Raw genomic sequence first — 14793 nt, forward strand, 5'->3', positions numbered from 1 at the left:
CCTGGGTTTGGGGCTAGGAGGTTAAATTAGGGGGGTGCGAACGCCTGGCCCAGACCCCTGCAGGCCGGACCCTCCCCTACCCGCTTCCTGGAGACGGGGTGGGGGTGAGGGGCCCAAAGCGGGGCTGGCCCTTTAAGGGGGTGTGGTCGGGGGGCGGAGGAAGAGAGCGAGACAGAGAAAGCGGCTTCGGCGGCGGCGGCTCGGGCGGCGGCCGCGGGGGACAAAGGGCGGGCGGATCGGCGGGAGGGGGCGGGGCGCGGCCAGGCCAGGCCCGGGGGCTCCGCATGCTGCAGCTGCCCCCGGGCGCCCCCTCCGCCGCGCTCGCCGCGGAGCCGCGCGGAACCGAGCCCGCGAGCTAACCCGAGCCAGCGGCCCGGAGCCAGCCGGCGGGCGTCCGGGAGGCGGCGGCGCAGGGAGGGGCCCGCGGCGCGCACGTGGCCCCGGCGGCCGCCATGGCGGACAGCGGCCCCGCGGGGGGCGCGGCGTTGGCGGCCCCGGCCCCCGGGCCGGGCGGTGGTGGCCCTGGGCCCCGCGTGTACTTTCAGAGCCCCCCTGGGGCGGCAGGCGAGGGCCCGGGCGGTGCGGACGACGAGGGCCCAGTGAGACGCCAAGGGAAGGTCACCGTCAAGTACGACCGCAAGGAGCTACGGAAGCGCCTCAACCTAGAGGAGTGGATCTTGGAACAGCTCACGCGCCTCTACGACTGCCAGGTGTGTTCCCCACCCCGCGCCCACACCCCGAGATCGGTCCCCGAGTCGGTCTGCCCGGCAACCCCACCGTGAGTTCGCCTGTCACCGGAGTCAATGGGAGCTCCGCTTCCGCGCGCACCCCTCTTCTCCGTACTCCCCGCCCCCAGTGAATGCTCTTTCTTGTCTGACCTAAGTCATTCCAGCCTTCTCCGCTGCCTCAGACCCTGCCTCGCTCATGCCACTCCCCAGGTCAAGCGTGGTGTCCTCCAGAGACCTCGAGGGACAGCCCGGCCTGGGGCAGGAGGCAGGGGGCTAGCCTGGGCTAATGGTGGAAGGAGATCTAACCTACCAGCTTAGCTTAGACTTGTGAAAAGGCACCAGCCTGACTGATGAGGGTACTCCAGAGGGTCTGGTCGTTTTAATGGGCTAGCTTGGAGCCCTGTCTTGGTGTGTGGGCAAGTTAGCCCCATCTCTGGGCTCTGGTTCTCCACCCCATGACTCCCTGTTTGCTCAGATGGTGACTCAGGCCCCCGGGGGTAGGGTGGAGGAGTGGGCTTGCCCCGTGCTGCCACCATACCCTAGCCTAGCCCTGGAATGCAGCTGGCTCCGAAGGGGATAACTGCTTCCTGGGGGGTGGGGAGGGGGGAGTGGTGGGCGCCCCTTCCCTCCCCAAAGCATGGGCTCTTTGTTTCCACTTTACCAGGCATGGGTTCTTCCCACTGACCCCTCACCCTTTACTTCCTCCTCACTCCCAGGAAGCTGTGACAGGTGTTTGGGGGAAGGGAGGGGGCTGTGATGAACTGGGACAGCTGGTCCCACCAGTGCTCTGTTGAGATGGGGAGCCCGGAAGTTGGGGAGACGCATCTGCCAGGTTCCCAGCCCAAGGTCCCCAGCCCCGGCTGTCTGGCCTTGTCTGGCACCCCTGGTGCCTACTGGCAGGGACAGGAAGCTCCCCCCATTGGGCAGTTTGCCTTGGCACAGGGCTGATCTGTTTTCCTTCTCAGAGCAGCTGCCCTGTCTGCTGAGCAAAGGCCGAGCTGGTGCTGAGGTAGCAGGGACCTCAACTCCAAAGCCCTCTCACTCTCCCACTCAGGCCCTGGTCTCCCCTCCTCCCCAACCCCCATATCAGGAAGAAGAGATCCCAGAGCTGGAGATTGACGTGGATGAGCTCCTGGATATGGAGAGCGATGATACCCGGGCCGCCAGAGTCAAGGTGAGGAGGGTTGGGCAGCAGGCAGAGGGCTGCCTGGAGGCACCGCCCCTTAGGGAGGCAAGGCCCTGGAGCCAGGCCTGCTTTTTTTTTTTTTTTTTTTGGGTGCTGGGGAATCGAACCCAAGGCCTCGTGCTTACAAGGCAAGCACTCTGCCGACTGAGCTTTCTCCCCAGCACCAGGCCTGCATTCCGAGTCAGTTAGCTCTGTTACCTTGGGCCTTTTTTTTTTTGGCGGTGCTGGGGCCTTGTGTTTGCAAAGCAAGCACTCTACCAACTGAGCTATAACTCTAGCCCCGGGCCTCAGCTTCTGCCTCTGAAAAATGGGTTTGATTGTACTCGCCTAGCTGTGACATTTCTGCCTCAAGTTGGTCTCCGTCCCCTGGAAGTGGGTATAGGGGAACTCTAGACCCCCGTCCCTAAGAACTCACTGTACTTAACCCTCCCTCACCCCACCTACCAGGAGCTGCTGGTTGACTGTTACAAACCCACTGAGGTAAGTGGTTTGCCCAGAGGGTGGGTGGAGCCCCAGCTCCTGTCACCTTGGGGTCTAGTTTCCCTAATGTGTCCCCCTTTGTCTAGGCCTTCATCTCTGGCCTGCTGGACAAGATCCGGGGCATGCAGAAGCTGAGTACACCCCAGAAGAAATAAGGGTCTCTGACCCAGGTGAATGGTGGCTCCCACAGGACAATCGCTGTCCCCGACCTCGTAGCAACAGCAATACCAGAGGACCCTGTGGCCAGGCCTGGTGCCATGAGCAGGGCTCCCCATGCCCCTGGCTTAGGGGCCTCTTCCCTTGCCCCCTCAGTTTTCCATTTTTGGGGTTTTTTATTGTTATTAAACTGATGGGACTTTTTGTGTTTTTATATTGACTGCGGCGCGGGCCCTTTAATAAAGCTAGGATCTGCCTTTGGAGCAGCTAATAGGCTTGGCTGGTCTTTGAAGGGGGACACTTTGCTTTACAACTGCTGCCAGCTCAGCTTCTCCCCAGGTGGCCACAGGCCTTCCTAAGGGCCATGTGGCCATGGCAGTAGGCCTGTGCTGGCTCCCAGACCATGCACTAGAGGAGCTGGGGAGCAGAGTAGCTACAGACAGACATGAACACTGTTTCCCCTGGGCAGGGCAGGGTCACCATGCCACTGAGCCTAGACATCCAAGGCTCTGCCATCAGGAAGAGAGCAGGATGGGAGACGCCTGGAGAAAGGGGAGACTGAGCCACGGTGTTTTGCTATGTTAGGGATCAAAACCAGCGTCCAGGGACCCTGAGTGTGCTAGGCAAGCCCTCGGCCACAGCGTGCCCCAGCCCTGAAGCCGTGAGCTCAGACTCTCGGGGCCCACAAAGAAACACAGGTCCACTCCTTGAGGATTTTTGAGGATTTTTGTTTTTTAAAGTCTGGTCCTTGTTGCCCCCCCCCCCCACCCGTCCCCTGTCCCCCCACAGCAGCTGGCTACAGTTCTGAGCGACGTTCAATCTTGAGCAGTTCCACCTCGAACACCAGGGTTGCACCACCTGGAGGGAGAAGTAGGGTCAAACCTGAACCTAGGCTCCAGGGAAAGGGATGGTGGGGTGGGGTCATAAGAAGGGGAATTACCTGGGATCTTTGGGGGAGCTCCCCGTTCTCCATACCCTGTCAAAAATGCACAAGAAACAAAGTGAACTGAGGCCACATCCTCTTCTAATAACTCAGGCGGAGAGAGGGGTGGTCCTGCAGCAGCAAGGCCAGAAATGGAGGGTGTGATGAAGATGGGAGGGGATACACTGGCCTGCTAGAGGGCAGAGGGACCACTTACCCAGCTCAGATGGGATCACCAGCTTCCGTTTTTCCCCCTCACACATCCTGCAAGAGGACACATGCTCAGCATGTGGCGGTACCCAGGTTCCCAGCCCCACTGCACAACCATGGAGCTTGTCTCCCACAGCTCACCTCCTGGAGCTCCATGCACACCCCAGCCACCCAACCCCAGACTCACCCCAGCAGCCCCTGGTCCCAGCCCTTGATGACCTGGCCTGTGCCGAGGGAGAAGACAAAGGGCTGGTTCTGGGGCAGGCTGCTGTCAAACTCCGTCCCATCTTCCAGCTTTCCCTGTGGAACCATGGAAAGGCTTGTGAGGAGAGGCCTCTCCTGAACCCCCTCCTCAGCCGGCCTTCTTCAGGCCTGCCCCCGTAGCACTGTGGCCATAGTCCTTGAAGGACACAGAGTCTGGGGTAGCTCAGTTCATTCTCAAAATTGGCTGGTGTGTTTGTAGGTAGGGTGGGTGCAGGTGGTGTGGGCCAACAACTTGGAAGGTTGAGACAGTAGGATCACAAGTTCAAGGCCCTAAGCAACTTAGTGACCCAGTCTCAAAATAAACTAGGCCTGGGGGTGTGGCTCAGTGGTTAAGTACCCCCTAGGTTCAGTCCCTAATACACACAAAAAAAACTACTGGTCCCTAGCTGGGCAGCAGGCAGTGAAGGGTGAGGAAGAAGCATGAAAATGGGTTTACAGGTGAGAGGCGACTTGCCCAAGGTCACCCACCTGGTTGGGGGAGAACCAGATTCTTAACTTCTTTCGGGTCCCTAGAAGTCCCACCCACTCCAGGAAGCTCCGCCCCTCACCCACCGTGTAGTGCATGTGCAAGACGTCTCCCTTGCGCGATTTGATGGGACAGTGATCCACCCGCTTCTTGACCCCGATCTGCAGCTTTCGTTTGCCCTCGGCCCCGGTGGCCGTGGCCAGGGCACTCAGGCAGACGGACAGTACTGTCAGGACCCAGCTCAGCCTCATGTCTCTGCAGGCACAGACCCCGACCGACAGACCCGGAAGGGGCGGGGGGGGGGGCATGGAGCACGACCAGGTATCGAGAGGATTCCACCCCCAGCGAAACCTTGCCTGCCCCTGGGGATCCCCTGTCCCGGTCACCGCCCTCTCCCCGGGCTCCGCGGCCACACTTACCAGTCCAGTGAGAAGGGGGCTTGGCTGAGGACCCCAGCAGCGAGGGGAGGGGGTCAGGGGAGGCCACAGCAGCCGAGGCCCCGCCCCTTTGCTCACCCCCAGACCTTCCCTCCCTCGTGGTCCCCATCTCTGCTCTTCAGTTCCCACCCGTCCCTTTACGCAAAGTCCAGACCCTATCTGGCTGCACAGCAGTTGCCCCGACCGGGCGGCCCCACTCACGCCACACCCAGCCGCCCCCTGCCCAGCACACCCACACCTCTGCGGCCGCCGCAGGGGGTCGACCCCGAGGCACCCACACATCCCCGCTGGGTGGCTCCGGGGAGGCCCGGTCCTCCGGAGGTACCCCCCAGCCTGGCCCTGTGCTTCCTCCAGGGGCTCCGCCCCAGCTCTGAGCCCTGGGGGGCCTCCGAGGCACCCAGACTGGCCCGGTGTCGGCTGGCTGCCGAGTCCGCTCCACCCACACCACCTCTCCCGGGGGAGTTCTCGGCCTACCGCGTCCCCAGGCTCTGCCACCACGGAGACCGCCCCCGCGTGGACGCCCTGGGCCATTACTCAGGCTTAGCCCTTCGCTTGGCTCCTTGGCCCCGCCCTTTAGAGAGCGCAGTTCCGCCCCCGACCCTGCAGCTCCGCCCTCGGAAGAACTAGACCCCTTCTCCTGAACCAGAGCCACGCCACTCATCGGCTGAAGCCCCGCCCCCAGTGCCTGGGCTCCGTCCCCCTCGGTCTCCGAACCCGAGGCTCCGCCTTCCACCTGTTCCAGATCCTCCTCCAAGCTACAGGCTCCGACCCCGAGCCGTCCTAGCTCTGCCCCCCGTAGCCGAGCTCCGCCTTCCACCGGCACCCGCTTGGAGGGCCCACCCGTTTCTATTCCACGTCCCGCCCCGAGTTCCAGGGCTCCGCCCCGTGCGGCGTGAGAACCCTCCCCCTGCGGCATCTCCAGACAGCTCCGACCCCGGCCCCCAGTTCCCCCGTCACCTATCCCTCGCTGACACGCGGAGCCCCGGCCCGCTTCTGCCCGGCCTGATCCAGCCTGCCCTCCTGCACCCCGGCTCCCCCGAGCCCGGGCTGTGGCCCCCGCTCACCTCCTCGCCGCGCCCCCGGAGTCAACCCCGCTCGTGCAGCCGCCTCTGCGCAGGCGCGTCCTTGTCGCTGCAGGCCGGGCCACGCCGCCCTCCCTCATTGGACTATATGAAACCCGCTGCTACACGCCCCTAGCGCCTCTTCTCCCTGGCTCCGCCTCCCCGCCGCCACGTGACCCTTGCGTCACTTCCGGTAGAGTTGTAGTCCATTGAGTTCGGTCAAAACGACTTCCAAAAGGATCGGAATGGCTTGGTCAAGCAGTCATGGTTTCTCCAGGGGGTCTTGAATCCCCCGGCCTCTTCCACGGCAGGCCTGCTTGGCCCTGGCTTCTTCGTTACCCACACTCGTATGGGAAGAACTGGGCTTCGGAGTGACACTCGGGTTTGAAGTCCGAATCTGCCATTGGTTGTGGCTGTGTGACCTTGAGCGGTTTCCTTTGCCTGGTGGATGGGCTTGTTGACTCCCACCCCACAGGACCTCTGTAGGACTGGGACGATGTGCGGCCCCAGGCCCTGTCGTTGGTGGAGGCGCTTTCCCTCCTCTCTCCTACAGCATCCATGCCCTCCTGGCTCTGCACACTGAGCACCGAGTCACGGCTGGAGTGGTCTGCCTGGGCCCATTCCCACAAGTTATTTTCAGGGACCCCCCATCATTCATTAGTGCGCAACTGGTGGAATCAACAAGTAATCAACCTGCAGTTGAGAGGCAGTCAAACCGAGGGTCAGTGTTGGGGAGACACGTGAGGCCTAATTTCCAGGCCAATTTGCCTTTCTGTTTCTTCAGTTGAAAAAGAAAGAAAATCATGACATCTCAGAATTCAGTAAGCCAGGAGGCTATGGGCAGGCAGCATCATGCATGTCTAGTGGGACTAAATGGGTGGTAGCTCTAGGGCCTGAATCCTCATCTGTCCCACTCTAATTGACCTCTGGCATGGTAATTGACCTTACCGATGATAAAATGATTTGTAACCAGTAATCCCTTTCAGGAACTTCCTTAGGAGTTTAACCCACTCCTTCCTTGGGTCTACTAGTCCACGAGTACACCCTCTGACCCAGTACCTCAGAGAAAGCCTCCGTTGGGGTGGCTGCTTTGGGTTAACCCTGCCTCTGGATGTCCTGCCCTAGCAGGGCAAAACACCGGCACTCACTGCCTTGCCACTCAGTCTTGGGCACTGAAGGCTACAGGAAAAAGGTTCAGACAAGTCTCAAGTAGCAGCAGATGAGAACACAGAGGTGCTGAGGTGAAGGTGGAGAAGATTGTGTGGCTCGAGTGGAGAGGAACTCATCTCCCACACACCATCAGTCATAAGCCTTCGGCAAGAGTGAGGCGGGGTCAGAGCAGGTGTGCAGCCTTAGAGCCTAACAGGGAAATGGTGTTTTCTATCACATGGAGACAAACTGAGACTTGTCTGGAGCTTAGGGGCCCCAAACACAGAAATCAGCGGTTCCCTCCATGTACACATAGGGAAACAGACACAAAAAGAAATGGGCAGAGAAAACCAAGGTCCCTCAGCACATCTGGGGCCCATTTCAAGTTCACTGACCATAGAAGGCAGAACCTTGTAATAAGTAGGGGACAACAAATAACAACACAGAGGTGCTGAATCCATGGTTCTGGCTCTGCCTGGAATCTGCCTGCCCAGGGGCCTTGGGCCCGATCGCCTCTGCGTGCACAATATGACACAAGCTCCAGATCCAGCAGGCAGCCATGCAGACGTTCCTGCCCAAACCAGCCAGTCTGGACAGTGATAAACAGTGACACAAGCAGGGAGAGCTCCTTCCATCTCTTTTATCAGGGTTGGGGAGTCACAGTTTTTGTACCAAAGCCCATTATTTGCGGAGGTTGGGGTCTTCTCAGGGGAGGCAGGAGCAAGGTGTAAGATGCTCAGTTGCACAAGTTAGTTAGAAACCCAGACGACACCCCATTCCCCCTAAGCTGGCATGTGACCCCTCTTGCTGCTGCCAAGTCTCCTCATCGACTTTGTTAGACGGCAGCCTCGGGAGGCAAATGATGGCAGGAGAGCTCTCTGAGAGACCCAGGCCCGGGAGCAGGCTCCAGGCCTTGGGGTTGGGCTATTCTCCCAGGCTCTTCTCTTCTCCCACTGTGGGTGACCTGTGAGGCAAGTGGCCCACTGAATCTGAAAGGTAACATGTCACCTTCGCAGCTTCCGGCACCTGAGGAAGGGAGGAGAGGATCTGTTGGCGTTGGCTGGAACGCAGCCCCGGCTTCTCCTGATGAACTCCCTTGGACCTACTGGGAACCCTATTCTCCTCTGAATCCCCAAGGAAGCCCCACCGTGGCCTGGCCCACATGATGTCACCCCACGATCTCACTGTGGAACATAGGTGGTGAGAAACACTGCCAACAAAGGTGAAGAAGGGTCCAGTATATCCTGTTTGCTGAGCCCACAGAGTGGGGAAAATGTCTACGGCATGGGCTTCTAGGAAGGCCCAGACCTCTGCGACTGTCCTCCTAACTTCTATTCCAGGCAGATGTCACCTCCTCCAGGAGATGACTGACACCTCAGATATAATGTCAGGTACCCCCAATGACGACCCTTAGCATTCTCTGCTGGCACAACCTCTCCCCAAGCCTGAGTTCCGAGCTTGACATGAGCTGGGTTCCTGCTGACCCGGGGCCAGCAGACGTTTGGTAAACGTTTGTTGGACACACTCAACAGCTTTCCCTTCCCTGGTCCTTCTCCCACTGGCAGGCTCACCCTGGACCTGCTCCAGGATGTGGCCTTGATGCCTTCCCAAACTAGTGCCACCTCACTAACCCTTACCTGCAGGTGTGTGGGTTGAGCTCTAAGCCCCGCCCTTGGCAACGGAGGAAGCTGCGGCGTCGGCAGCGGCAGCGGCAGCGGCAGGTCCCGGGGTCAGGGCGCTGGCGGCGCTGGGTGCAGCGTGGGCAGAGGGTCCTGGGGCTGGAGTGGGATGGGTGATGTCAGCTGGGGAGGGCGCTCCAGGGGCAGAATCCCAGCCCGGAAGAGAGCGGGGCTGGGGACGGTGGTGGGGAGTGGCAGCCCTAGGAGGAGAAGCGACATGTCTGGGGTGGGAAGGCGAGTCTTCCCAGGACCTGGGGTTGGGTGGAAGGCACAGATTTGAGGAGCAGAAGGAAACTGACAGGGGAAACAAGTGGGAGGAAGAAGAGGGGACCACAGCTTCCTGACTCACTCGTGTGCTCCCTGGCCACCCACGTGTTACACTCTGGGTGCTGGGCCTGGGCTCCTACCCCTCCAGCAGGAGCCCAAAGGGACTCACCTGTCTGGCTTCACAGCACTCTCTTTTTTTTTGGGTCTGAAAGACAGGGACAAAGAGGAGCAGGGTTAGAAAATTCAAGCATCCTGCTCTCTTGCCCAAGATCCCAGGTCTACCTTAGGCCCCACTCTGAGAAACCTGGTCCCCACTGTGGTGCCCGACAACCCCCACGCCCGGACTCTGCAAGCTCAGAAGTTGGGCCTGGCTGGCACCTGCATTCACATTGGCTGTGTTCTTCCAGGGACATCTCCCCCAGCTGACTGCTTGGGTACCGGATCATGAGGATCTGTGCTCAGGAGAAGAATGGGAGACACAGCAGGCAGGGGCAGGAAACAGAGAAAGGGGATGCTCTGTGGGCTGGGCAGAGAAGAGCTTGTCCAACAGCCAGGACCTGGCCGCCAACCCCCAGCCTCCTAGCCTCCGGTCTCTGGGCTGCCTCGGCTCCCACAGCACCAGCATCCCCCCAGCTCGCTTGCCCCACCTGCCCTGGTACCTGCATTCGGACTTGGTGCTGCCCAGTGGGCACGCACTCCAGGCCATCGTCAGGGCAGCAGCCACCGCAGCGCTGCACAGTCACACAGCTGGGCACCAGTTGTTTGGCCACAGTACCCATGAGCTCCACAGTCAGGGGCACTACCACCTCCCGAGGCTGGCAGGTGGCGCGCGCATACACGTCTATCCATGACACCACTGGGGGCAGACCCATAAGGGTTAAATCCCCACTGGGTTTCCTCCAGCCGCTCCCAGCAGCTGTGTCCCCAGTTCCCATGTCACAGCTGCCCTCCACTAGCAAACCCCTTTCTGCCCTCTTAACCTGTATTCTCCAGCCCTGATTGTCAAGAACCAGTAAACCCTCTGCCTCAGTTTCCTCCTCTGTGAAATGGGCACAATAATAGTTTGCATCTTACAGGGGAGTTTTGATTTCACATGATGATGAACACAAGAAGCCCAGTATCGGGGCACATGACAACTCCTTAGAACTGGCTGGTGTGAAATTATTTTAATAATTACCTTTCTTCTGGTGGCCAGGGGCATCAGGCTGGGAGACAGGGGCCTGTGGGAAAGAACAGACCTGGACCCAAGGTGCCCTCCTGAAGGAAGTAGCCCTGTGGCTATCCCTAGGGCTTTGCCCTTGAGTCAGGAGGCTTCACCTCCTAGCTGACATCTTTCCAGATTCCTTTTTCCTGGGGCCTCCACTCTAGCTTTACCTGTTGTCCTGGCCACCTGGCCCAAGACCTGCCAGATGCGCTCTGCCGGTGGCATCAAATCTCCAAGCCTTGGGGCCAGGCTAGCTTTGGTGTTGCAGGTCAGGAGCGGGCACAGTGGGCGCCGAACTAGTTCTTGCGGGCACTGAGGCAGCTCCGCCCCCCAGCAGCACCCAGGGGATGGGGTGGGGCGGGGGAGTGGCCCCAGAGCTGGACTAGCTGGCCTTCGAGGAGGGGGAGCTCCCGGGGGATGCGCGGGCCGCCGGGGGTCCCCACGATGCTCAAGTTGGAAGCCGGACCCGCGGATTGCCTCGGCAGAGCCGCTCAGCGCCTTCCCACTTCCGCCAACCTTGAGAGGGCACGGCGGGCGGGCGGGATGGCGGGGACACGTACCTGGGCTGGGGCCAGCTGCAGGAGCGCGGCGAGCAGCAGGCGGCGGAGCAGGGGGCGCATGGTGCCCGCGGGGGCCACGCGCCGGGGGCGCCCGCATTGCCCTAGCCCGGCGGCGCGGGGGGCGGCGGTAGCCAGAGCCCCATGGCGCGGGCCCGGGCGCGGCGAGCGGGGGCCGGGCGCGGGGGGCGGCTCCTCCGCGGCCCCCTCCCGAGCCCTGGGCGCAGGCAGCGCAGCGCAGCGCAGCGGCGGCGGCCGGAGGAGCCGGGCGGACGGGCGGCCGGTGGCGGCGGCGGGCGGCGGCGGCGGGCACGTCGGGGGCGGCGGGGGGCCGGGCCCGGGCTAGCGGGCGGGCGGCTCATGTGACCCAGACACGCGCTCCCCACCGGGCCGAGGGGCGGGGGCGCGGGGGCGCGGCGCCGGCGGGGCCCGCCCTCCACACACCCCCTCCCGCCGCTGCAGGGGAAAGGGGACGCGCCGCCCAGGGGGCCCGCCTCCCCGGTCGCTGCCGCCAGAACCCACTGGGCGGGGCGCTGCCCCAGCGCGAGGCCCGGGCCGGGGGCGCTGGACTTGAAGGAGCCGGCGGGACCGGAGCTCTAAGAATCACTTTATTGCACGCGTCGTGGAGCCCTGGGCAGGCCGCAAGGCGGGAACACAGTCCACTACAGGTCCCATCTAGGTGAGCCCCTCAGGGGCCGGTGCCAGGAGGCACGATCCCTGGACCTTGCGGAGGCCCAGAGGGTAGCGGCGGCTGCTGCTGCTGCTGCTGCCTTTGCCGGCGCTCCTGCTGGAGCCTGGCTCTGTTGGCCCTGGAGGAGAGAGCACCTGAGTGTTCGGGACAGGGATCCAGGAGGATAGCGCAAGGACTGGAAACGGGTAGGATAAAGCAGGGACAGACCTGGCCCTGGCCCGCGTGTCGTTGTAGATAGCTGTGATGATCCGATCCTTCTCATCCATGAAGCTCCGGTGTATCTGCTCCAACTTCCTGCAAGACCTTGCTGTTAACCCAGGGACTCCAGTTTCTGCAGTTCCTGAAGCCCTCCACCCTGTTCCAGGGCCTCTTTCTATCTTACATCTTTGGGTTCCTTGCCCCAGTGGTGCCTGTGATAGGTGGGAAGAGGGGCACAGAGAGGCGTAGGCCCACCCAGGATGTAATGGCACCTAAGTCCCTGTCTGCCCTGCTGAAAGTGGTGATGAAGCTCTGAACACGGGGACACGCTTCCCAGGAGCCTAGAAAGGTTGTGCTTCCCACTCTTGCACTGAAGTAGACAGGCTGCTGGCGGTGGGCACTGGCCCTAAGGCAGCTTTATAGTAGAAAATTCACGGCAAGGCATGCATGAGAGAGTGGCAGGGAGGCGACGGCTGCCAAATGAAGACTGTTGCTGGTGAGGCTGTTACAAAGCTTTTGCTTCTCAGGCATGATTTTGGTTGGCTCCAGCCCTCCTGGCAGCCAGCACCAAAGATTCATATTCAAATTATGAAAAACTGAAAATGACAACATTAGCCCTTCATGCAGGGCTGCCTTTCCAAGCAAGGGAAGGCTCCAAGACTGACTTCATGCAATGCTTAGCATGGGAGACACAAGCACACAGGCTGAATGGGGTGCTGTCTGGCTTGCTAACCAAGTGACTTCACCACCCGCCTACCCCCTGCCCATCACCCTGGGGAGGACAGGGATGCACCTGAAGGCAACATAGTGCAGGCCCATGCCTGCCAGCATGAGCAGGAGGCAGTACCCCAGCACCCGCTGATTGTGTTTGTACTGCTGCTGCCTCGTATGGGAGCCCTGTGTCCTTACACCATGAAACTGGGCCCAATATTGTGCGTTGGGGGGTTCCCAGGAACTGCTGGAAGGCAAAGGAAGGGACAATGTGAAGATGAGACTCTCCAGGAGATTTGGGAGTGGGGGTAAGCAGGGACAGGACCCCTGTACCTCTGTGTTTGCCGGGCAGACTTGGGATGGGCCGTGGTCCCTGGAGACTTTGGGGGGCTAGCTGAACGGAGCTGATGGTCATAGCTGCGGCGGCTCTGCTCGCGGCTGAGCACACGGTATGCCTCATTCAGCTCCACAAAGCGGCTGTGCAGGGCCGGGTTCCCAGGATCTCGGTCAGGGTGCAGCTGGGGGGTAAGGTAGGACTTTCCTTATCTCCTTTTCTGTGCTCCTTCCCACTTTCCATCCCGATGATCACTCCCAGAGACCCTCCTTTGCAATAACCCTCATTCTCAGACCTGCCCACCCTTCCAGAAGACCAGAGAGTCAAGAAGCCCAGACTCCAGCCCTCTTCCCTCATTTAGGCCTTCCCCACCTGCCTTCCTCCTCTCCATATGCCCTGGTCCAGGTTTTTCAAGGGCAGACAGTAAGCTTATCAGGCAGATTGCTGGCCTGTGCCTCCAGCTTTGCTTCCTACCTGAGCAGACCCTTGAGCACAGCACCCACTCTCCAGGCAGGCCGAAGGAATGGGGCACCTGTGTCAGAGACACAGGTCTACTCCTGGGAAGTTGGATGACCCCCCCCCCATCTGACTCAGATTTCCACTTCCTCCCTCTCCACCTTGAGGGCGCTAGTACCTCTTTGGACTTGGTAAAGAAAGCTCGTTTAACTTCCTCAGCGCTGGCACCAGGATGCACGCCCAACAGTTCATAATAATTACTGGAGCCAGACCTGTGGAGAAAGGTCCAAACCGGCAGGGGCTGAGAGAACCCAAAAGGTACCCCTGCCCTGCCATCCCAGTCTTCCTGTGCCACACTCTTCAATTCAGTCCTCAGGAAGGAGCTGAGGGCTGGGGAGATAGCTCAGTTGGTAGAGTGCTTGCCTTGCATGCACAAGGCCCTGGGTTCGATCCCCAGCACTGCAAAAAAAAAAAAAAAAAAAAAAAAAAAAAAAAAAAAAGGAAGGAGCTGGGAGGTCTCAGGCAGGTCCCAAGACAGTTCTGTCCTCAGACCATCCCTCCCTTTGCGGGTGTTTTGGGGATGATCTGGACCAGGACTTCTCTAAGTGTCAGTCCTCAGACCCTTGCATCACAAAGACCTGAAAAGTTTATTTAAAACAGATTCCCAAGCCGCCTGCCATCCTAGTTAGACACAGAGACAGGAGTTCAAAAACCAGCCTGGGCAACATAAGAAGACCCCCATCTCAAAAAACAACAAAGTAGCTTCTGAATACCCATTCCGTTCCTTCAGAACGGAACCTCCAAAACAGGGCCCAGGAATCCACATCTTTGTACCCGGCCTCCTCATTCCGGTAAGTTATGCGTGACTACCGTTAGAATTATGCGAAGAGTATTGGGGTTTTGCTGGGCTCAAAATCCTGATCTTCCATTTAACTCGCTGATGACCTTGGGGATCATTTCAATCTCAGATGAGATCCTCAATGTCCTCAACATGAAAGTGAGGTACTTAACACAGAGTGGAGAAACCACAACTATCTCAGCAGGTCAAGAAGCGCTTAAACGCGGCAGGCCCTCAACAGAAACCCCCTGAACAACCGGGGGACCCAGGAGCCCAACTCACCGCTGCCCGGAGGCCGCTGCGAGGAGCCGGGTGGGAGGGTTGCGGGGCCACAGCCGGCATAGGCGCAGGGGCAACAGGGGCGGCATGGCGGCGGGCGGGCAGCTGGGGAAAGGAGGTCACCAAAAGGGGTGCATTGGGACCAGATCCCACCGGGTATCAAAAGCTCCGTGGCTAGGGCAGAGCGAAGGAGTCTGACCAAGGGTTTCTTTCTTGCAAAGGAAGATTAAGCGGGCCCGGGGCGGCCTCCTATTTCTGGATCAGTCCCCAGAGCCCCGGACCCGGCGATGCCTCTGGCCCAGACATCCCAGGTGTTTCCCGGCACTGGCTTAGGGGTCTGGACCCCCGCCCACCCAGAGTGATTGAGGGTGGTGGAAGGAGGAGCCACGCCAAGTCCCGCCCCCACCCCACTTACGGACTCCGCGGTCGCCGCCATTTCCTGCGCCTATGCGGGTCCCGCCCCTGTGCTCTCATTGGCTTAGGCCAGAGGCCACGCCCACCTCGTCAGACGGTGCGGATG

General features: G+C 60.5%; 4 protein-coding genes across 10 annotated transcripts; 1 reads left to right on the plus strand and 3 right to left on the minus strand.

The window, feature by feature from the left end:
• The first annotated feature begins 269 nt into the window (after nucleotides 1-269).
• On the plus strand, nucleotides 270-2754 carry Ppp1r14b (protein phosphatase 1 regulatory inhibitor subunit 14B). Its single transcript, XM_047517495.1, is given in 6 exon segments — nucleotides 270-318; nucleotides 321-424; nucleotides 426-710; nucleotides 1819-1902; nucleotides 2362-2394; nucleotides 2481-2754. Coding segments are annotated over 6 exon segments (609 nt in total). The 5' UTR covers nucleotides 270-284; the 3' UTR covers nucleotides 2550-2754.
• A 556-nt stretch (nucleotides 2755-3310) lies between these two features.
• Nucleotides 3311-6069, minus strand: Fkbp2 (FKBP prolyl isomerase 2). 5 transcript variants are annotated; one of them, XM_047519319.1, is made up of 7 exons: nucleotides 5914-6020; nucleotides 4832-4855; nucleotides 4499-4667; nucleotides 3870-3982; nucleotides 3690-3736; nucleotides 3491-3526; nucleotides 3311-3408 (listed from the first exon to the last, which is right to left on the minus strand). In XM_047519319.1, exons 3-7 carry the CDS (start codon nucleotides 4661-4663, stop codon nucleotides 3347-3349), a joined length of 423 nt encoding a protein of 140 aa, XP_047375275.1. In that variant the 5' UTR covers nucleotides 4664-4667; nucleotides 4832-4855; nucleotides 5914-6020; the 3' UTR covers nucleotides 3311-3346. The 5 variants fall into 5 exon arrangements, with proteins under 5 accessions (XP_047375275.1, XP_047375272.1, XP_047375273.1 ...); XM_047519316.1 differs by lacking the exon at nucleotides 5914-6020 and adding an exon at nucleotides 5324-5492 and having other exon boundaries at nucleotides 4499-4688; nucleotides 4833-4855; XM_047519317.1 differs by lacking the exon at nucleotides 4832-4855 and having other exon boundaries at nucleotides 5914-6069.
• Nucleotides 6070-7684: 1615 nt separating this feature from the next.
• On the minus strand, nucleotides 7685-10903 carry Vegfb (vascular endothelial growth factor B). Of its 2 annotated transcripts, none has more exons than XM_047519315.1 (7): nucleotides 10770-10903; nucleotides 10183-10225; nucleotides 9665-9861; nucleotides 9384-9457; nucleotides 9175-9210; nucleotides 8697-8837; nucleotides 7685-8085 (listed from the first exon to the last, which is right to left on the minus strand). In XM_047519315.1, the coding sequence occupies exons 1-7, from the start codon at nucleotides 10827-10829 to the stop codon at nucleotides 8064-8066; spliced, it is 573 nt and encodes a 190-aa protein (XP_047375271.1). In that variant the 5' UTR covers nucleotides 10830-10903; the 3' UTR covers nucleotides 7685-8063. The 2 variants fall into 2 exon arrangements, with proteins under 2 accessions (XP_047375271.1, XP_047375270.1); XM_047519314.1 differs by having other exon boundaries at nucleotides 8697-8938.
• On the minus strand, nucleotides 9384-14731 carry Dnajc4 (DnaJ heat shock protein family (Hsp40) member C4). 2 transcript variants are annotated; one of them, XR_007104084.1, is made up of 8 exons: nucleotides 14277-14622; nucleotides 13335-13428; nucleotides 12700-12884; nucleotides 12449-12613; nucleotides 11665-11751; nucleotides 10770-11575; nucleotides 10183-10225; nucleotides 9384-9528 (listed from the first exon to the last, which is right to left on the minus strand). XR_007104084.1 is itself a non-coding variant. In XM_047519307.1 (7 exons), exons 2-7 carry the CDS (start codon nucleotides 14360-14362, stop codon nucleotides 11455-11457), a joined length of 735 nt encoding a protein of 244 aa, XP_047375263.1. In that variant the 5' UTR covers nucleotides 14363-14378; nucleotides 14689-14731; the 3' UTR covers nucleotides 11358-11454. The 2 variants fall into 2 exon arrangements, 1 of the variants encoding a protein (XP_047375263.1); XM_047519307.1 differs by lacking the exons at nucleotides 9384-9528; nucleotides 10183-10225 and adding an exon at nucleotides 14689-14731 and having other exon boundaries at nucleotides 11358-11575; nucleotides 12449-12610; nucleotides 14277-14378.
• Between the last annotated feature and the right edge of the window lie 62 nt (nucleotides 14732-14793).

The sequence above is a fragment of the Sciurus carolinensis genome, chromosome 11, assembly GCF_902686445.1.
Source record: "Sciurus carolinensis chromosome 11, mSciCar1.2, whole genome shotgun sequence".
Classification (NCBI taxonomy): domain Eukaryota; kingdom Metazoa; phylum Chordata; class Mammalia; order Rodentia; family Sciuridae; genus Sciurus; species Sciurus carolinensis.